We start from the raw sequence: 21,888 nt of genomic DNA, 5'->3' as shown, positions 1-21,888 counted from the left end.
TGTATAGACTGCTCGTTTGAGATCGTTGCCGGTTTTATACAGCATCTCAGCAGAGGTAGGCATAAATGGTAGGTAAGAAAAAGATTCTTTCTAGTCCAAAAAATATCACCCCAACTATAACAACTGTAAGTGGGAGGATCGTGCGTATGTCCCCGTGCTGTCGGGTGCACTCTCCAGCCACTGGCCAGGAATGGGTTGAAAACTTCAAGGCATCAGTACGCCTACACCTTCACATTCCCGCACTGCGCTGGAGGCCCCCACTGTAGTCTAACACGCAAATATTGCGCCACCCAGGTCAACGCAAGAAGCACGGGAACCTCTACTAACGGTCCAATGGTCGCCGCCAATGCCTGATCTGACCCCACTCCATACACGGCGATTGCTACTGCAATTGCAAGCTCCTATGCAATCCACTTGTTCAGGACAACATTCAATAAAGCGACCTGGAGATACGCACGAAATTGTTGCTTCCTGCGGTAAAAGCCTGCACCACTGCCAGCTCATACGGGAAATCCCCATTTTCCGTCTTTCCTTTGCGAAATTCTCGGCGAGCAAGAAAGAACACAAGCGCAAAGGCTGAAGTCCACATGATGACGAAGTATAGGATCATTGGTACGAATACCCGGAAAACGGGGCCAATGTTCTGCACGATATGATGTCCTTGATATGCAAACATAACGATGATGGTGTACAGGAGACCGATAAGGGAGAGGGGGGAAAATCGTGGTGCAAAAGTCTTGTCAAAGAATTCCTTCGACTTCAGTCTAATGACTGTGAAGCGCGTGATGATACCAGCAAAGAGAGGAATTCCGAGGTACTGTTGAATCGTTAACGCAAAAATCATTCTGATACTCGGGCAACTCACGATGAGAACCGAAATTGCCACCGCACCATAGGATAGATGAACACCTTGATCGGTGTGTCCAATGACGTTCACGAACAAGACCGCGTAGGGTGAGTAGAGTATGATTTGGAGCACCGAGTTAACAACGACGAGAATTGCGCAGTATTCACCATCCCCCCCAGCCAACTGATTCCACACCATGACCATGGCAATGCAACGAGCGAGCCCGACGAGGATTACGCCTGTCCTATACGTCGGGAGGTCGGGAAGTGTGGCCCATGCGAGACCGAGCATAATAAGGGGTCCGATGATCCAGTTCAGAATCATACTAATTCCCATGTGCACCCATAAACGTCTGGACAATAATATTCGTGAAAGGGCTTCATATTTGACCTTGGTGAGAATAGGCCACATCATGACAATGAGCCCAATTGCAATCGCTTTAATTCTGTGAGTATGATTCATAATGTGCTGAATAAAAGCGCTTACGGACGGAGACATTGTAGAACCTGACAGTGTCGAATGCCTGCTGCACGCCAGGTACAAACTCGCCTATAACTACCCCGACGATCATGCATACCAATATGGCCGGCGTGAGCAAGCGGTCTAGTATACTGAGCTTCTGAAATAGAGCTATACTGTTGTCAAAAGAAGGGCAAGGTGATATCTCAGTAAAATTACTGTACCTTGGGGTGCCGCTGGATCATGCTGGGATGCTTCCGACGGGGGGTGAGGAGACGAGGAGCGGTCCATCAGGGAATCGGATGGCCTCAAGGGTTGCTCGTTTGATTTCTTGACAGCATTTTCTTCCTTTTCCATGTTGGCGTAAGTAAGAATGATCGAGGATGCATGAGAGAGACTTAGCTGACTTTTGAGCGTTCTCGATTTTGAATATCGTTTGAATATCGACTAACATTCTTGGACTATGGTGATATTTTTTGGACTTGATTTTGACTTGATTTTGACTTGATTTATCCTTCTTTAAGATTCACAGGGCATTAATACTGGTGACTTCCGTGTTCGGCTCAAAGCCGAGCCCTGCCAGGCCCTGCCGGGCTTCCGCCAATTCGAGTTTCACACAAATTGGTCGATCGATATGTTTAAGTTCCTTTTGCCTGACATGTTACTGCCTTCACACTACTTTCCGCGGACATTCCTGTGAGGGATTTTGATTTTGATTTTGATTTTGACTTTGACTAGGCACTGGATTAGTCAAGTAGGCTATATTAACTTACAAATCACCCGGCAGAATCCCAGACAACGATGCTTGCTGGAACAGTGCCAACCACTGACGAAGGGGTCGTCGATGCAGTATGTGATGCTTATAGCTCCATTGCGAGAGACGGCACACACACGGAATGTAAGCGCTTGATCACCATGTGGTAAATGCATGTTCTCAATGTGAAATTAGATGCTGAAGCAGTCGCAAAGGCATTCGGATACACCGTGGAACAACTGAAGTCCATCCCAGCGGACTCGCACATGGGACTCAGTTGTGGGAATCCTGTGGCCGTGGCGTCCATAAAAGAGGTACTTTGCTCGAGGACAAGTACATTCACATTGATGTAATTATGGTTATAGGGAGAAACCGTTCTTGACTTGGGCTCTGGTGCTGGCATAGATGTCCTCCTTGCAGCCCAGAAAGTTGGTCCCAAGGGGCAGGCCATTGGTCTGGATATGTCAATAGTGGGTGTCGTTCCCTCCGAATCTCCACACAATAACAATGAGAACAGGATATGATTAATCTAGCGCGCAAGAATGCCACTCAGCAAGGGTATAGACCACCTCAGGTAGTCTTTATCCAGACGAAGCTGACGAAGCCCCTACCTGTGGCAACTGCATCAGTGGACTGCATCTTGTCCAACTGTGTTATCAATTTGCTTCCTGATACAGGAAAGGCAGCCCTTATGAAAGAGATTTATAGGGTCCTCAAACCTGGTAGCCGTCTTGTGGTTGACGATGTGAGCTTCTTGCGCGGCGCGGTCGGTCCCCGTGATCCTGAATTTTGATGTTAGATCATCGCAAGGAAACCATTTCCGGATACCGTCCGGTCCGATCTTTCCGCCTACATCGGATGCATATCCGGGGCGCTTCAATTGGAGCAGTACAGAGCTCTTATGAAGGATGCTGGGTTTACGGGTGAGCTCTAGTGTGTGCAGCAGACGCTTGTCATTGATAGGCTATCGTACAGATGCATTCTTTGTCGAGACAGGGGGCGATCTTGAAGTGTATAAAGCCGCTGGACCCACTGGTGGTGATGCGCCAACATCTGACCCCTCAACCAAATGCTGTGTGGCCACTGCCAGTCCTCTCCCTCAGACTACCATCGGGAACCTCAACGAATGGGCTGGTAGGGAGTTAAATGTACAAACACGAAGATAGTAAAACCTGATTCATAAAAGCTTCATACCAGATATACGCAAAGAAAGTCTCCTCGGATAATGAACCCGCGGACAAATCTCCTCCAGCACTTAATCGATGGTGGGATGCATATCCGAAAGATAGTCTGGCTTCCGATGAAGTTGCAAGTCTGCTTCGCGACCCGGAACGTTCAGACTATGCGATTATCGACGTTCGGGAGAATGATCGTGTTGTAAGTTGAAGGCAGTGTGTTGAACAATGCGACTAAACGTTGGTTGGCCACAGGGTGGTCACGTTCTGGGAAGCGTTCAGTGGCGAGCGGACGAATTCGCTGGCTCACTAGACAAGTTTTATGACGAGTACGGCAAGACTGAGCAGGTGATCTTTTACTGTGGGAGCTCCAAAGGCAGGGGATCTCGATGTGCTGCTTGGTGAGTAGTACTAGTCTGCGGCGTTTCTTTGCTAAAAGCAATCCAGGTATCAAGATTATCTCAATGGCAAAGGTCATACGGAGTCGAAAGCTTGTGTTCTAGAAGGCGGATACCACGGATGGAGATACCCTGACCTAGTGGATGGAGCAAGCAGTCTGTGAAAGGCTAGATACATGTACGGAATATAGGGTTTCAATGCTGATGGTGACAGTAAAACTTATTCTCTGCTGCTAGCATCTCAGTCTAAGTGTGTATGAGGACTACGATCGCGAGTGATTTATGCGACATGTAAATGCGAGTTAAATCGTATTCGGTTCTGCACAACGAATGCCAGTCAATGACGCAACCACGTATCGTAGCGGCAAAGTTGGCCCGGCACTGACCAAGATAAGGGATCAACTCAAGACCATGTTATCTCCGAGTATCTCGGAGGCGCAGTACCTCCGACCGTAAGCACAGCGCTTTGAAATGTCTGCTGGCAAACTAGAATTTGGAATTGGAACATAAAGGAACTTCCGTTTCGAGATAATGTAGTCGACTTCGAGGGAAGTATTTCTGACGCGATGACGACTCCGGCGAGAGCTGAGTTCATTAAGTCAGGGCTTGACTATCATTACCGCGATGTCAACTGACCTTGTTTAAAAATACCTATTTGAAGGCGTTCCTCGTGCTGTGACTTCTTACAGCTGAGGACTGTGCCAAACGTTCACCCGAACAATCCTTCATCAGAGCTACATATTGTGTACAAGAGATGCGCCGCGATGGAGGAGGATAGTCAATTCGGATAGCACGACTGCTGATTATCGATCGCCTGATATGATCGCCTCCCATACGGCATGCAGGCGCTAAATAAATTAATCGAACGAAGGAACGAAGATTACTGAACAATCAGGCCATCTACAATTAATCTCCTTTTGAGCGCGAGAGAAGATGCAGGAGGGTTAGGGTACATCATGTGGCGCGTCGACGAATGGAATGGTGGAAACGTACAACGGCGATTACAATATCTGTATTGTGTGCTAGGACCAACCGCGAGATGATGATATGCCATGGGCGAAACCGACCAGGTGTTTCGACGATCATTTTGGACACGTCGGAGCAGCTCGAATATCATCCCTACCCACAATGATCGTCGAAACACGTTTCTCGTTGAAGAGCTCGGTTTGCCCGATATAGGACCAAATCAGATCTTCATAACACGTTTTACGTCCGCGAAGGCGCACTCGATACGGTAAGTGGAGACGTGCTAGCAAAACTCTCGTGAGCAACACGTCAAATGATGCAGTCACCAGACTGTATGTGATGATTAAAACAACGGAAACGACAGTTTTCCGGAGCGCTAAGTTTTAGCGCAAGGGCGCTCTCTGTGCTTCAATAGTTCTCAAAACAAGACAAGGTGAAGTCGGCGCACTTTTTCCATATTTTTCTGCGGATTTCCCATGCCAACGTGCCAAGTGGAAGAAAACTGGTCGAAGAACCCAAGAGAGAGGAGCTTTAGGAGAGTTCACCGGCATGTATGTTGGTTGCAAGAAGTTTGCAAGTTGCGATGACCGGGATGGGACGAAGAGCAGGCGGGTCCTGGAGCAGTAGTACTTGCGAATGGAATAGTTGACAGCTGCAGGCAAGGTTAAATATTCTTGACACCGCAATGCATGTATGCAATGAGGCGAGCCGCGTCTCTGGGTTCTTTCCACTGTTTTGGCAGTGGCCATGAGGCAGTCTTGAGAGAGCTGCGGCTGGAGCAAGTGACATGGGCTGACAGAATTCCGGCTAACGATGAGCCATGTGTCTGATGGTGCCCTCATTCAATTGATGGATAGAGTTCTCTCCTCCTCGAGACGGAAAGTTTGGACCCAATTAACGTCCTTGGTCTAAATCTTGTTTGCATCTTGACTGATAAATCTGGGCTTCTCGTTAGTACTTATGTCTTATTGCGTGGTTTGTGGATGACAGCTGTGCCCTGTCCAGCGGTTATTGCATAAGAAGGGCCTCGGCGTGTGCGGGCGAGAACGAGTTGACGGTTAGTCGTTGGGTTAGCGAACGGGTTATCAGGACGCTGGTCACACAACAGGTGGGAACAAGAATCAATAAACCACCCATCTTCGCATCTCCTGCCAATCCCGGAATAAAGCACTCTGACAGCGTGCTTGTCAGCACTACATAGACGCTCTAGGTCCGTCTCTTAGTTCCCACTGACAATTCATCAGGGAGCTTTACTCTTTGTCGTCTTGTACTTTTTCAGAACCGTCATTAAGCTCTACTAGCGACATGCCTGCAATCCGTGAACATGATATCTACCTTAACGATATCGAAGAAGATGGTGAGTTTTTTCCTTTGCAAACATGTTCAACGTCCCTGTGCTCATAAAATGCAGATGGGATGCCTCCGCTCGTCGACAATCCAAATACATCGATGACATTTACTTTTTTCACTGATATGACACCCATTACTGCTTTCAGTGTTGATCCGACCGCTCCCTGCGAGAATGCATGGGATACCCCAGCGTCTGCATCCCCCGTAGAGTTTGCAGACTCGCTTGACTGTCCCACAACTCAGACTACCGATCGCGTATCTCATGGCAAGAAACGGGACGCTTCGTACATCCCACGCCCGCCAAACGCTTTCATCCTCTTCAGATCGTCCTTCATCCGGAGCCAACAAGTTCCGGAGAAGGTGGAGGGGAATCATAGCACTCTGTCCAAGATTATTGGTCTGTCCGTGGTCAACGGATCTGCTCGTTGCTAATGCGTTTACATACAGGCAAATACTGGAAAACTCTTCCCCGTGAGGAAAGAGAAATCTGGGAGGCCAAGGCGCTCGTCGCTCAGGCGGAGCATAGAAAGCGCTACCCAGACTGGCGTTTCAGACCTGGGGCTAACGCGCTTGCGAAGCTCAAGGTCAAGGATGGTCCCGGAATAGCAAATAGAAGACGAAGCACCCAGAGTACCAAGAAAGGCCGCGGAAATGCCGATTCGAAGAAGAAGAATAAGAGTAAAGATGAAAGGTGTTCGATGATTGCGGATCTTCTGGTGGAAGGAAAGACGGGCGCTGAACTGGAAAGTGCGCTTAGAAATTGGGAGAACGGAATTAGTAGGGAAGTCGAGGGCGCTGTTGGCCGAGAAGGTGAACACGATCATGAAGGAGGTGATGAAGGCAATTGGGGCGAAGCTTTCCCGCCCACCAATCACTTTCAGATGGAGTCGGCCCAATGTTCGCAAGGCTTCTACCATCCCGGTCACACGACACAGGTAAACACCGATGGCCGCGATCATCCTGCCACGAGTCAACCTCGCTGCAAGACTCCACATGACGATCGTTTTCAAGTGCCTCTTACTGCGATGTTCAAGCGTTCTCTGTCCGCACCTGCGAGGCGCTTCGCCACTCCTTCTGATGTCTCAGGCCACAGTCGCAACAACTCTCTAACCAGTAACTTCACTGATGTCTTATCCGACACTGCAAGCTCTCCTCCCAGCGTTTGCAGCCCTTCCGCTTTTCCATTGGAACAATATGAAGACCCATCAGTCGCCGTGTACGGTGATTCTATGGGTCACCTATCGCCCCTTGTCCTGCCGTCAGGACTAGGAGATAGTTCTCCTGCGCGTTGGAATGACGTGAGTTCTGTTGCACTTCTCTTCTTCATTGTTTGTGCTAATTTTGTATCTTTGGCAGCCATACAATCTCCTCGGAGCTCAATCCCCCATAGGATCATTTTCAGACTGCCCTAGTTTGTCATATGGACACAGTCCTTCCGTGTCGCCAGTCGACATGAGCTTTGGGAACTATACATACCCTTCGCCGACGCTGGCGGCACTTACCGCAACAAAGCCCGATAATATCTCTGCTGGCCTCGACTACCCCATCTCATATGATACCCAGTGTTACTCCTCTTACTCTGCGCTCAAGGGGTGGGCTGATGGTCAATATGCATCTTTTGATGCCTTTCCAGAAGGTCCCGTGCCTCAGGTCTTTGTTAACCAATACGCCAGCACGCCAGCAATCTATGAATGGTCCCCTCTTGACGATACCATACGTGCTGGTCAGGCTCCTCAGCTCCATAACACATTCGAAAGTAGCTCTTTCAATTTCGGATTCTGAACTTCAGTCCTTCCCTGAACTTATGTATATCCCTCTGTGCGCCACCTCTCTCCTTCATAGACATTTGATGATAACGAGAAACTGAAATTGGAATGTACTGCCAGTGCTTCGACTTGGCATGAATTTACCCTATGCATCTGTTTTACCCCATCCATAGATGAGCTTTTCCATCTCTTGACTGCTATTGTTATGCGTTCTTCATCCTGATGTTTTGGGCTATGCGATCCCCTCTGTCTCATTTATGCATGTTATTTGTTTTGAAGCGATGTTTTTACGATACTAGTAGTGTACTGTTGTCATGTTGTGTATGGACCCTTGGACGAATTGATGTTAAAGCTACCCTTGGCACCTGCCTGGGGGAGCATGTAAAACCAATCAGAAGGACTTCCCTTGAGGCGCGAGATCTACTGTAAACTTAGCACTTGACGACTGCAACTTAGTGATGGTGATCTTAGTTGCTCGAAACCACAACCACCACTGAATAGTCGTCTTCATCGGGCTGGGGGTTCACACACAGTGTGGGGATGATACGGCTGGATCTTCTGTGTTATTTTTAGCAAAGGATTCGAAAGTAAACTATAAAACCACATGTATCACATGCCATCATGGCCACAACGTATAGATCCGGCTTTTAATTTTGGAGGCGTCCTTGACAATGATGGTTCGAGACTTCGAGTCGCCACAGGTCGCCACTCCCTGACTACCATATAGGAATTCTAATCCAAGGTCAGATAACGGGTCTTTATCACACTGTGAGCGGGTGGCGTACGTACGCCATGGAAACCATCCTCCTCGAACTCGTCCAAACTTTTATAGGTCTTCAGATCGACTGTTGCCTTGGTACGAAGAGAACAAATGCAAAGCCACTATTAGCTTGGGCTGGGCACTGTTGGATCGAGCCGCCAGGTGGGCGGTAAAGAACAGGAACTTTGATCCGGTGTCACACAAAACGATCAGGATGGCGTGATGTAAAGTAACATGTGAGAATGTGGCGGTGGATGGAAGGGAAATGAGGGAATGTGTAGGTGTGTGTGGGTGTGAGTCCGTTGACACTGTAGACGGTTCGACCGTATCAAAGAGAAACGTTAGGTCGACGCGTTCCTCCGGCAGGCTCCGAACCGGCGCCGTGCTCATGGAACACGGAAAACGCCACATACTAGTGGCGGCCGAATTGCTCTACTTCCTTATCGAACTTGATACAGAGATCCAGACTGGACTCATCAAGAACCAGCCTGGCAGTGGTCTGATTAAAAGACGAACAGTATGGGGTCACACACATCTTTGAGTTCACCATCGTATGCAAACAACCGCCTTTCGTGTGCGTAAAGGTGAATCATGGCAAAAGTAGCGATTCATGAACGTTTGAACCCTAAGTGATCCTTGAACCCTGGACTGCCTTCTTGAGAGGTGTGTTTGCGATAGCGATAATTGAAGGCTGAATGACGGATGCGAGTTTACCCGATCCTCACGAAACCTTCGAGGTTTCATGTTTCACCCTCATCTGTCGTAACAGCGTCCTAGGAATGCGAGAATGAAGCGTTGGCGCAGGGGAATCTAGGTACTCAGGCCATGGCCTGCATGCAATGTCAGGAAAGAATCCACACGACGGAAGGGAGGCTTACGGATTTCTGCCATTCAATATCGAGTGAGCCATTCAGCGAAGTGTTGACATCGGAATGCTACATGTTGGTGGCTAATAAGAAAGCGAAGGTTGAAGTCTCCCGTGCTGACTAGAAGTTTCATGGTCTTGTCATAAAAGTGGACTTTCTGTGTCAATATCTGCAGGTACTCAGCACGTTGTAAACACTCTCTCATATGGTCAAATTATGGTGTCTACTGCATCAACTTGAATGTACATACATACCGCAAGTACTTGCCACATTGCTACCGAAAGAGAGATCTCTGAAATAAGTTGAGCCACGGAATCTAGACAAGAACTGAGTGTAACCCACCATTGCGATAAGCACGTCTCAGGATGACCGACAGTTTCCGACTTCGACTTCTTGTTTTGACCACTTCCACAGTTTTCGTGCATAGTGCACTCGCTGGCGCTTCTTATTATAGGGCGCGCTTATGTATTAATTTACACGCCAAATTAGCCTAAAATTGTGTTCAGTTGATGAGAAAAACTTACACATGACTCCAAACGAGTAAGATATCTGGCCTGGGTGCAGGTCTGCGCAGATCCGGAGTCTGCGTCTGCGACAAAGTCTGGGTGCGCACTCGGCACAATTTGCGGAGTTTGAAGTCGCCAGCGGCTGAATACCGCCGTATCACTGCCACAACTACCTGCTGCCCGCCGCTTCCCGCCCCTGCCCACACGCTGAGCACGGACCATGGTCATCGGGTCCATCTTTGCAGCCATGCAGCGGCTAAAAACGTCATCCTACAGCCTCAGCCTCACACCATATCTGTTGTGGTTGCCTGAAGTCCTGCCCCTCTCCATAAACACACCCCAAAATCAGCATTCCTTTCGACGTCGCGGGGGGCGGGGAGCGGGCAACAATGAGGTGGTGGGGAGTGATGAGCGCATAGGAGCTTCATTATTACTCCTAGAGTCTGCGCAGACCTGCACCCAGACCGGCCGTAACTTACACATTCACGAGTGGGCTGACTCGAGAGCAGTTAATCCTGACCATTATTATCAACGACGACGCACCCCAGCTTCGTCTAGTGTACTCTGGCAGATATTGTGAGGTCAGTCAATATATATTATCACACAATGTGTCGAATATCCTACTAGTAATCAAGGTATGCACTGCGGCCTGAGATAAACTTCTTTTTATCCGACGTCCATGTTGATCGTGTTTGAGTGTGAATCTACGCGTATGCACACTCGTCCGTCTCGACCAATTGTACCTAGAGTTGTTTCCCTGCTCACACTCTCACTATTCCGTCGTAGTGTGTGCTCACGACTCGCTTGCCATCTGCACTTTAACACAATGTCCACATATGCTCAGTTCCGGTAATTATAAACAGTGCTCAGTTCAATAAAACGTACTAATCAAACGGTCCAGGCTCTAGTCTCATCTCTTGATATTCACGGCAGGGCAGGATCAAGGTGCTTACATTTATACGTGATGCGAGGTGACGCTACCTAGCCACCAGACGAGACGACTGCTCTGGTGATTGTAAGCACTAGAGAACACATAAGAATATCAGTAGTTCTTTGATACTATATTGCTTACCCCAATCGTATATCACCCCGGCAGAGGCATGCTGCAACTATCAAATCGCAGCCATGGTGAGATCAAGACATCACAAGCATCAAAAGACTGGCTCACGAACATGAAAAATAGCTAGCAATGAGAGCCGAATTGATCAACGGCCACCAACTGGGATCATCTGAGACTAGGGTCATGTCATGATTGTAAGCGGCAAACTTGGTGAACGTATGACAACGCTTTATACCACCATTTAGGGATTTTCAACAGCCGGAACGAGCATCATGGTGATAGTGATTATTCCCGCTTTGATTGTCTAAAGCAGGCATTGTCGCATGAAGCCCAGTATAAACGAGATCTTTATCCAGGGGTCCTCGATTGAACAAAAATATATGTTGGTTCTCAATCTGCAAATAAGTGAGTGAGTCACGCACGGAACGTTTCAGCACCGCAAAAGATCGAAGAAATATGAACATTGCTAAAGAGCGAGCATTCGTTTCCACCTATGTTCACCCCTGAAAACCACCGGCAATATCCCGCAGAGAAATGGTGGAATACCTGCAAGTATTTGGTCCACAAGAGTATTCGGACATGAAGAGACATCTCGAGAAAACCATGTCAATAGCGAAATGAAAGCTTGACTGTGACACTCACAGCCCAGAAACGGGGATACCCTCCAGCAAGTACTAGTAAAATTACACTTGACTAGTACAAGGTCGCCAAAATCAAAGCAAGATGAAGAAGGGAGCGAATGCGAAGCGGTAAAAATATACTAGACTACATACTAGTCGAAAGCAAGAAAAACCAAGAAGGGCGCAAACGCGAACGAAAACGAAAAGACATGCCCGTTATATCACCATTAGATCTAGGATGCATTAGCACCCTCTTTGTAGGCTATCCCCAGCACTGTCCAGAGCTGTCAAGAATACATGTGAGACTGTCCAGCTCCGGGGTCTGGACAGTGCTTCCTAGACAAACCCAGAGTTTGCTGATGTAGATGTACTGCACTTCACATACTGGATACACTTCTTTGACACGCAATCCTTTGGATCCACGTCTGGCTCCTTCTCCGGCTTCTACTCTCCTTACACTTACTCGCGGGTCGACTTCTTGCGGCGCTTGGAAGTCCCCAAATTTTGCATCGCTTTTACCAAATCGTCCTCTTCGTTACTTCCGCCATAGTGCGCCTGGTTCCTCTTCTTGCCCGCCAACTTTTTCAACGCACGCTTTGTCTCACTGTCTGGCCAATTATTCAAATCAAAGTACAAGGGTGCGTACTCGAGAAGCCTATCAGAGTGTCAATGCGTCAGTATGTAAATTTACAGTGCTAAGACGTACGTACCACTCTGGTTGGACTTTCGTGACGGTCCATATGTACGGACTCGTCGTGAGCACAAACTCGTTATAAATCACCCACTCCGGCTGCGTATCGAGTCCGCACGATGGATGCAGCGCCACGGCCTACCACAAAAATAGCATCAGCAAGCAAACCCTACCCAAATAACAAACAAATGTACCTGATTATCCTTCACGGTCATATATGTCCCTTGCTCTCCCGCCTTATGCGCAACTTGCATGAAAAAGCCACAACACAACGCTTGTCTAATCCCCACATACACCTTATTCTGGTCTTGCATGCTCACAAGCTCCACCTCAAACCGCTCCATTATTCGTTTCAGCTGCTCGCGCACGTTGTCTGCTTCCATCAGCACATGAGCGGAAAGGTACTTGTTCCAAGTCCAGTTTTTGTCGTATTTGTCTGGGGGTAGTTGTAAGTCAGTATGTGTGTACAATAAGAGGACGAGGGGAAGCTACTTTGAGCATAGTTGTTATACACGTTCAGAAGCGTTAAGTGATCGCCATCGGGGACGGTAAGCAACGCCTTTACAGCATCCGCCACTTTCTGCTCGTTGCTCGGCCGTAGTAGCCATACATTTGGTACTACACGAGCATCAGATGGGAAAAGCCCTCAAGACTGAGTGCGCACCTGACAACATCGCAGTGATCGTCAAGATCTCATTGCTACATTTAAACTCTGGACTGACGATCAGCATTTTTGAGAGCTGACATGCGTCAGAACTGTCAGGACCAAACCCGCCACCAGAACAATCACATACCTGCGGATCAAGAGGAAATTCAGCCATCAAACTCCCAAGCGCTGTGAGGTTGCCATCATCATCCAATACCGCGAGGTAATTTAATAGCTCCAGTGCCCTCATCAACGACTCTGGCGCTGGCGCATCCACCCAATCAAACTTGACAAGATCCTACACAGCTTGAAGTGTCAGCCCAACTCGAAAACATCAACCTCCACATAGCGCTCACCTTAACCCCCACCTTAACAAGCTCCAGCACCGTGTTCGCTAAATTACTTTTCAAAATTTCTGGGTATGTCTGCTCCTCGAGCTCCGACATAAAGTCCTTCTCAGTATACAACCTAAAGCATTTACCTGGCCTTGTTCGTCCGGCCCGGCCCGCACGCTGCTGTGCCGACGCCTTGGAGATTGGACTAGCGAGTAAGCTCTCCACACGGATGCGTGGGTTGTACACTTTCTGCTCGGAAAACCCTGGGTCGACAACGTACACGATCCCATCGATCGTCAGCGATGTCTCTGCGATGTTTGTGCTAATTACAACCTTGCGTCCTGGGGGACCATCCGGAATGCCTGCTTTCGGCGGCGGGTCGAAGATGCGTTGCTGCTGTTGCGGCGGTAGTGACGAGTACAGAGGGATGCACACGATGGGGCCTACAGACTCGGGGTAATAGTTGACAAGGTCATCCGCCTCGAGCTTGATCCTGCGGCATACTTCCTCTATCTCCTCCTCGCCCGTCAGGAACAATAGGATATCCCCTGGCTCCTCGGCGCGATGAATCATGAGCACAGTGCGGATGGCAGCCTCGACATAGTCCGGCTCCGGCTCCAGGGTGTAGAACACCTCGACGGGATGGGTACGACCGGGGACCTGGAGGAGCGGGGCAAGGGCGTCACCTGAACCAGCGAAGTATTTCTGGAACTTGAGGGCGTCAAGAGTGGCGGACATGATGATGAGCTTGAGGTCTGGGCGACGGCGAACGAGGGTTTTCAGAACACCCATGAGGATGTCAGTGGCGAGTGTGCGTTCGTGGGCATCATCGATGATGATAGTGGAGTAGCGGCTGAGATCGGGGTCGTTCATGGCTTCGCGGAAGAGTATTCCATCGGTCATGTATTTGAGGAAGGTTGTGCCGGGCTCGACCATGTCTTCGAAACGTATTGAGTAACCGACTTGTCGACCGAGTTGGACTAGGAGATGAAGTGAGCTCAGAATGTGATCAGAACGAGGAGCAAACAAATCGAACCGTCCATCTCATCCGCGACGCGTTTAGCGACGGACATGGTGGCAACTCTGCGGGTCTGGGTGCATGCCACAATTTTGTTCTTGGTATGCGGAAGATCAGAGTAAGCGACGAATTGAGGTATTCTATCAGGGACAAAAAGCAACTTTGAGCGACTGTTCGAAATAGACAAGTGAGAATATTCGTCAGGGAGTGCCAACTTACTGCGTGGTCTTGCCTGAGCCAGTCTCACCGACCAAGATGATGATTTGGTGTTTGTTGAACTGTGAATGTCAGTCGAGGTGAATGAAGTGAGGTAGGTGGGCTCACTATCTCGTAGAACTCGGTCATCTGTGCAAATATGGGGAGCTTTTTGCGTGCTTCAAGGATCTCTTTGTATTGTGCAGTATGGGGTTGCTCTGTGAACGGGTTTAGATCATGTTCCTAAGCGAATTCCCGAGTCAGTCAGCCTCGACGTTATTGAGATGGCATACTAGAGCCAGGTGGACTCGATCTGCGGTGACATTTCGGGGAAGAAAACCAAAGAGAGGCTGCCTCGAGGAGGCATTGGCACCATTGAAATTGCTTGTGCCTGAAGTAGCCCGCCCAGTGGGATGTCGATGGGCAAGGTATGGGTTCTTTTTTGGCATTTTGCTACAAGTGCAACGACGTCCTTTCAAAAGGACATCTCAGGGTTACAATCAAATCCATTGATTCCTTGATTCCTTTACCGTTTTTTGTTGTACCACACTACTTGTATCTATCAGGATAAGATTCGGTCTGCAGCCTGAGGTTAATGATGATTGCCAGCCTTTGCCAACTTTCCACTTGCCAACTTGGAGCCAGTTCGGTAACCGTTGTGTTTGATCAGTTCAAAATACAGAATTTTGTTTATGGCGAAAGTATGGTGGACGATAGGTTACGGTTCGATTTGCCGATTTGCCGGGACGTATTTGGAAGTCCGATCAATGCTTGCTCATGTGTATACTAGTCAGGAAATCCGTCGCGCAACTTCAATCTGAGTACCGCTTGTCTTTTTCGTCTTCAGGTGCGGTAGGGTGGCCTAGTATGAACTCTTCCGACATTCAATTCCAGGGTATCTTTGATGTTTTTTTGGCCGATTGCCAAAACTAATTCGTACCTGCTGCATTGCTTTGACGTGCGGGTGATCGAACAGTGCATGAACGGAACGATTATGACCGCGGATAATCGATAATCTCTGGGACACAACGCGTTCTATGGAGAACCACATGATGACCTTTGCAATGGTTTGAAACGGGGCGTTGATTATGATAAACGAATAACGAGTTGTGCCATTTCGTCCATCAAACCTTGCTCCTTCAATGTTGTCCCGCGCGTTCCGACTGTCTTTAATTTTTATTAAAAGTTTCATTTCTAGGTTTCATAGTAGCAACTCGTACGACCCGCAAATAATCACAGCCTCTCCAGCTTCGACCCTGAGCACTGGTACCCTGGCCCACGTATTCAGTCGTATCTTGTCAGACTCGAGTAATTTCTCGGTTGACACGCCTATGTGGTATGATTTGTCACACCGTTCCGGTTACAAGTTCCCTACTCAAAACGATAATCGACAATCTATTTGCTATCATCATGATCAAGGTAATACCCTCCCTTCCATCTTGCTGTGACTACATGAAGCTGATGTTGATGCTCCCCTGTCCTTACAGTTGCCGGACTCGTCAGATGATAAGAAAGTTGTGATGTGCAGCCGCTCCTGCCACCTGTGCACTGCTCACTTCCGCTGTTTGCGTAGGCTCACCGATTCCAGCGAGAACGTTCTGGTTCCTAATGTACATTACGTACGCACCACTAATTTACATTGCACACGGCGAACAAGGTCTAGCTACTATAGGGACTGGGTTACATTCGCGCGCCAGAACCACTTTGATTAAATTGACGGCCCTAACCATAATCATAGCTCGCTGATGGCCTTGCACCGCTCAAATCCGATCCCTTGCTCGCCTAGGTTCATCAAATCTGGAACGTTCTGGTGCCAAATCCACGCTGTGTACCGGGTTACAAGCGCGCGCCAAAACAAATCAAATAGACTTCAAAGTTCAAACATAATCAAAATCAAAATCACTAATGCAGTCCGTATCCATCTTGAGCAGTTTGATATCAGTATTTGTTGACAATGTTTAAGAATTGTGTAGCCACGACGGGACTTTGGAAGTGCCTGTAATCGAACCTCCATGTGTATCGTCATCAAAGGCATTATTTGAGGAATCGGGCAAGGCTATAAGACCTTTCTGGCTATTGACGTATCTGCGTTAAAGGGACCACGAGCTATCTTTGATGTGATATTTATCATCATCAATGAATTCTAGTCGATGTCGTGGATTCTGCGCTAGCGGCATGCAGTTTGGGACAAATTATAGGCAGTCGGCAGAGTCGGTCGCCGAGGGGGTATTCATATCAGCCGCAAAAATGTGATGCCGGCACCAGAGGGAGTCTTGTGATTTGGGGACGTAGATGGAGAGCGTCCATCCCTGTCTGCTTTAGCGTCGGCCTGAGAATTTACTTAGGAAGCGCACTATCAGAGATAAAATTCTGTGGTGCAGAACGTAGAGAATGGTTTGAAGGCCAAGCACCGCGGGACTCAAGCGAGTGAAGAAGCAACAATGAGTCAACGGTAAGAACTTTACTAACACTCATAGTCTCCTCTTGGTAGACCGAATAAAACAAAAATAGTCGTTCGGAACCAGGAGCATATAGTCCTCCAGAGTGTATAAACAACACATTTCAATTATCCGAGCAATACAACGAGAAAAGATTCAATTCAAAGCTTTAGTATCAAGGTAATCTACAACAGATACACCAACGGGATGAAAGAGAATTTGTAGCACTGTATCAGACAGTCTGGAATGTTCGAAAGCAATACGACATAGAACTACACACCGATATGAATGAAAACGATCCTCTGCTCGAGCGGCACTTTCTTCTTCACAGCAGCCGTAGCACAGTTGAGTGCTGATACAGCCTTCGTACAGTTCATGAGGCCCCCCTTCAAATCCTTAGATATATTATCGTAGAAAGCTTCCACTACGTGTTTTGCGAAAGCATCGTCGACCACCCACCAATGACACTCTTGAACCCGAAAAATTGCAGACCAGCTGCGAGGTGGATGACCTCGTCGAGCGTGTCCTCATCACCGACGGCGGTATGACACGCCGATAAGAATGCGAACTCAGCTTGCGGAGCATCGTTCTTCATGATATGTCAAGCAGTGATGGGTTTGTCTCTCATGGCGAAACGTGAATTGTAAGGCTCATCACGGTCCTGTTTGCCGTGACAAGCGAGGTGTACCCAGGTGTTGCACCGCAAAGCTTCGAGTGCACCTGCCTATGTGGCTTCGTCGCCAGAAAGATCAGTGAATTTGACGTCGGGCGGAACAAGTTAATGAACAAGCTCAAGCTCGCTGTCGACAGTGGTAAGCACCGTGCCTTGCCCTGCACCTGGTTGACTTTGTCCTATCGCTGCGAAGGATCGAGTGACAGATGTCTTCATTGTCTCTGGAGACCTGATCAGGGCCGAAAGTGTTGGCGTGTGAGAGCATATGTATATATCTCCAAGACATGCCCCCAGTCCAAAACAGTCTGCCTTCATCCGAAAGGGGTTAGCTGCGTGGAGAGGTATGGTCGTAAAGGTTGCTGTCGGACATAACCAAATTCGAGATCGATGTCGCAATTTCAGGTCATGTTGGAGGATGTTAACAATCGGTATGATCTCGTCCCATACGGTCCGCAGGAGCATCCGCAATTCCTTCCTCGGCTCCTCTGGGCGCATGCAAGCCGCATGGCGTATCGCCTGAGCGAAGTCTTCCTTGAGTTTTATCAGATCTGCGAGAATGAGACCCGGGAAGACACGTGGCGGGGCTCCCCTGATGTCGGGACAATAATGGCACTGCACGAGTATTTACACGCAATGAGGATGATTACTAGGCCCTGGCATGTTGCCGCTGCCTTGTATGAGGGTGGGAGCAGGAATCGCTCGAAACCGTCATATCAGCTACGTCAGCTGCGGCTCCGTCTTCACTGACTGTAGAACCTTGAGCGCTGGACACGCGCTTGCTGAGCTCTGAGAACCTGTGGGCTACGTCGGGATTCGTGGAACGGAGGTCAAGCGGAGTCCTGAATCGAGAGGCCAAAGACCACAGTTGGGTACGGCCCTGTTCCACGAGTTCCGCCGCATGTAGTAGATTTTTACGGCATATAGCGAAGTTGGGCGGCTTCGCCGATGCTGGCACCAGCATTTTGGCACCAAATCAGCGCTTCAGTAAGATGATATAGAGATAAGGGACGATCAAGATGGCCCTGCGGACGCAATGCAAGGGCGTCGCGGAATAGAGATGTAATAGAGTCAATGTTTTGAAGATCCTTGTGAATGTAACCCTGAAGGCGGGCCCACGCAAGGTTAGTGAGAGCGGCACTGTGGTCCTGATGGCCGACCGGACACTGGATCAGAACGACCTGGAGTTGCCACGCCAGAGTGTCGCTGACCCTGATGGATGCTGTGGAGCATGTATTTGGCAAGTCGTGTGTGGCCTGCGTATGTGCGTCGAGCGAATGGACTACAGATTACTTTTTTTTTCGTTAGTAGAAACCGAAGGCCTGGGAGCTAGTCTCGCTTACATCAAACAGTGCACCATCCTGATTTCCACGAGTCTGCACAACAGCGACCTTCAGCGTCAGAGAAGGTTGGACACTGCGAATGGGCGAAAAGAAAAGATCTACGACTCCAAGTTAATAGACAGGCACGAATGTGAAGCAGACTACTCACCGAAAGGTTCGTCTCCACGACCAAGCAGCTCATGTCAACATTTCAAGTTTACCGACGTCTTCTCCACGTCCCAGCATTCGGTCAAGCTCGAAGGATGTCATGATCTCCAAGTATAATTTGGGTGACTCATCTAGTGATCTGCAAATGGACAGTGAGTACTGAAAAGACGTCCGCAAGTCTCTATGGAAGTCTTTTCAAGGTCACGGTATCGCCCCATGCCGCTACAGAATTATCGCATCGTATGATAGGACTCGGACAGCTGACTTCCAGCATCTGTTCGAGTCGACGTAAATGGACACGTAAATGCCTGCGGGTATGCGGCAGGAGGGAACTTGGAGATTGTTTCCGCTCATAACTGTAGGTAGAGCAAGAGGATCATGAAATGAATACCAAGGTCGTATGGAGTTGCCTGCCTTCAAGCTTGATATCTTGGCTACAGTCCATTATGGTGTGTTGAAGAAAATGTCAAAAAAATTGAGGATGGGTCAAGTGGCGCGGAATGAGTGGTATATAACAAGATGGGAATAGGGATAGACTCGGAGTTCATTTGAAGGGGGACCCTGTCTAAAGAAATGGGCCATGCCACGGTTAGTTACAACGGCACACTGAGGTTACTACAGGTGACATGTCACATGCGAGTGTTAGAGCGTCCCTTTTGGCCAATGGGCTACTCTTATCAAGCAAACAAGTTGTGAGCCGGCAAGTTGTGTCATTCATACCACTGAAAACGACGCCAAATGCCCAGAAAAGTATGTTCATTCTATACGAGTCCGATTGAGCTGATGCCAACTGAGAGTGTCGCGAGAACATAGGTGGCGCACCGTCACGGTGTGCAAGACTCCGAGTCATATGGGAGGTCGAATACAAGATAAGTCAGTCAAATGCAGCAGACGTGACGAACGACTTCAACAATTCGGAAGGAAAAGAGCAAGCCTGAGAGTCAGACAGGGCAAAGGGGTGGGAAAATTATCAAAGATGCCTGCCGCAACAAGCCGCTGCCAGAGCATCTTTTCCCTGAACTAAGGAGCTTTGACTGTACCATGTATCTGAACGTTGTTGCCGTTTTCAGATTCGTCAACTCTGCCAGTATCGAGACGTGCGCTTGGAGCGCGTAGTACGGAAACAGGTTGTGGCAGTTTGAAGGTGTCGGACATTGGGGATTTCGGTCGTGCAAGTGCTGAGTGAGTAGGGGAGTGCTGACAAAATTCGAGCAGGAATGATTCAAATCGCTTCTGGGCGATCCACACGTATGGACCCTTCGTTGGGCGTGCCGACTGTGCACGGCTCGCCACCATTTAGGAGGTTTGACTGAGATCTGAATAATCCGAAAGTTGCAAAGCTTGGCCTGTTCTAACGAATTCTCCTTCCATGGGCCTCGACTAGTCACTAATAGTCGAAGCATAACTTGCTCAGTATTCATCCATACGGTACGTTCAAATCCGATCATACATCTGCGTGTTATTCAATCATGCTCTATGACATTCATTTTACCAGAATGTCCTTCCCCGGGTCATCAGGACCAAATGCATGGTCCCTCTTAATCCTCGCTCATAGCCTCGATTATTTCCATTGTCAGCTCACTACAAGGACCTTAGTCAAGTTTACGCGTCCTTCTCGTCTGCAGCGCAAGTCGATGCTGAGACATCAGCGTCCTCTTCTCAAATGTGGCCCACGCCCCGCCGATCCATCATCAGCATTCTTTGTACCTTGGTCTTGGTCCATATCCATATAAGCGAAAGTGACTGGTCACAGATTCCTGTGTGAGCATTTCTGCTACCATGCACTTGAATTCAAAGGAGGGGTGAAAACAGGTGAAAACAACTTGTTACGAATTTCTTAGTCTGCATACCTACGGGAAAGATGCATATGCGTTCTCCATCTGGTGTCTCGTACCCCCCGTACAGGGTAACTTCAATCCGAGTACACCTATTCGTCTTCAGGTACGTCAATAGAACAATAAGAACTCTTCTGACAAGTTCTGACATCGCAGTCTAGGGTAGTTCCGATCTAATGTTTTCGGGCCGACCTGATCGGTGACTTATTGATCTGCCGCATTGCTTTGACCTGCTTCAACGCATAAGCATGAACCAAAAGAAATACGGGGGTCATGACCGTGAACGGAATCCGCGAACGTGGTATAGGGTCATATGTGAGTAGATTTTTGCAAAAGCTTGAAACGGGTCGTTAATTATGATAGACGAGGAACGAGTTGTGCAATTTTCTTCGAACCCGCTCCATTTGGAAAACAAATTGTCCGGGGGGTGTCGCTTGAGTGAGCTACCGTTCCGACTGTGCCTGCAGGCTTCATTTCTAGGGTTCATAGGATCGCGTATGACTCGACAACAACAGTCGCGGCCTCCCTAGTTTCGACCCTGAGCGCAGATACCTCGGCCCAGACATCTGAACCAGATCTGAACCTACATGCTGGTGCACGTCACGGAGTCGCTTGTGCCTTGTCGGACTGAAGGAATTTCCCGGCTGACACAACTTTCTGGTACGAGCCGTCACTTCTGTTCCAGTCATGCATTCATGATCACGCAAGCAACTATCTTTCTACTATGATGATTGATCACGGTAATACCTTCCCTACGATCTCACTGTGTCCATGTGGAGCTGATGCTGATGCTCCGAGTCCCCATGTTCTTGCAGATGTCAGACACATCAGATGATGAGACACATCAGATGATGAGACGTTGTAATGCGCAGCCACCCTTCCACGCATACACCACTACTCATCTCCACTTCTGCTATCAAACCACATGGGCCGGTTAATTCCAGGAGGAACGTTCTTGTTCCTAATGTGCACTATGTACTGTTAATGTCCGTCGCATATGGCGAACACGGGACTAGTTCAACCGCGCGCCCAAACCACTATCA

General features: G+C 48.7%; 5 protein-coding genes across 5 annotated transcripts; 2 read left to right on the top strand and 3 right to left on the bottom strand.

Annotated features, from left to right (window-relative positions):
- Positions 1-27: 27 nt before the first annotated feature.
- Positions 28-1,769, bottom strand: DEU56DRAFT_794158 (sodium bile acid symporter family-domain-containing protein). The gene is made up of 6 exons (XM_041352790.1): positions 1,714-1,769; positions 1,531-1,654; positions 1,334-1,477; positions 866-1,284; positions 458-817; positions 28-401 (listed from the first exon to the last, which is right to left on the bottom strand). Exons 2-6 carry the CDS (start codon positions 1,595-1,597, stop codon positions 222-224), a joined length of 1,170 nt encoding a protein of 389 aa, XP_041210176.1. The 5' UTR covers positions 1,598-1,654; positions 1,714-1,769; the 3' UTR covers positions 28-221.
- Positions 1,770-1,932: 163 nt separating this feature from the next.
- Positions 1,933-3,991, top strand: DEU56DRAFT_794152 (S-adenosyl-L-methionine-dependent methyltransferase). Its single transcript, XM_041352789.1, has 10 exons — positions 1,933-2,002; positions 2,057-2,204; positions 2,256-2,374; positions 2,426-2,530; positions 2,578-2,805; positions 2,860-2,983; positions 3,036-3,194; positions 3,247-3,437; positions 3,491-3,636; positions 3,683-3,991. The coding sequence occupies exons 2-10, from the start codon at positions 2,108-2,110 to the stop codon at positions 3,795-3,797; spliced, it is 1,284 nt and encodes a 427-aa protein (XP_041210175.1). The 5' UTR covers positions 1,933-2,002; positions 2,057-2,107; the 3' UTR covers positions 3,798-3,991.
- A 1,913-nt stretch (positions 3,992-5,904) lies between these two features.
- DEU56DRAFT_754750 (uncharacterized protein) lies at positions 5,905-7,731 on the top strand (the record flags this gene model as incomplete). The annotated part of the gene is made up of 4 exons (XM_041349848.1): positions 5,905-5,956; positions 6,011-6,346; positions 6,397-7,247; positions 7,306-7,731. The coding sequence occupies 4 exons, from the start codon at positions 5,905-5,907 to the stop codon at positions 7,729-7,731; spliced, it is 1,665 nt and encodes a 554-aa protein (XP_041210174.1).
- Positions 7,732-11,514: 3,783 nt separating this feature from the next.
- DEU56DRAFT_855109 (P-loop containing nucleoside triphosphate hydrolase protein) lies at positions 11,515-15,120 on the bottom strand. Its single transcript, XM_041355242.1, has 12 exons — positions 14,943-15,120; positions 14,706-14,884; positions 14,542-14,655; positions 14,437-14,495; positions 14,236-14,357; positions 13,221-14,179; positions 13,013-13,162; positions 12,883-12,958; positions 12,711-12,836; positions 12,413-12,654; positions 12,238-12,356; positions 11,515-12,182 (listed from the first exon to the last, which is right to left on the bottom strand). Exons 2-12 carry the CDS (start codon positions 14,859-14,861, stop codon positions 11,987-11,989), a joined length of 2,319 nt encoding a protein of 772 aa, XP_041210173.1. The 5' UTR covers positions 14,862-14,884; positions 14,943-15,120; the 3' UTR covers positions 11,515-11,986.
- Positions 15,121-17,122: 2,002 nt separating this feature from the next.
- DEU56DRAFT_911109 (uncharacterized protein) lies at positions 17,123-17,445 on the bottom strand (the record flags this gene model as incomplete). Its single annotated transcript, XM_041357253.1, has 2 exons — positions 17,123-17,274; positions 17,310-17,445. The coding sequence occupies 2 exons, from the start codon at positions 17,443-17,445 to the stop codon at positions 17,123-17,125; spliced, it is 288 nt and encodes a 95-aa protein (XP_041210172.1).
- Between the last annotated feature and the right edge of the window lie 4,443 nt (positions 17,446-21,888).

The sequence above is a fragment of the Suillus clintonianus genome, assembly GCF_016758775.1.
Source record: "Suillus clintonianus strain FC179 chromosome Unknown DEU56scaffold_23, whole genome shotgun sequence".
Classification (NCBI taxonomy): Eukaryota; Fungi; Basidiomycota; class Agaricomycetes; order Boletales; family Suillaceae; genus Suillus; species Suillus clintonianus.
This window is presented reverse-complemented; position numbering and strand designations above follow the sequence as displayed.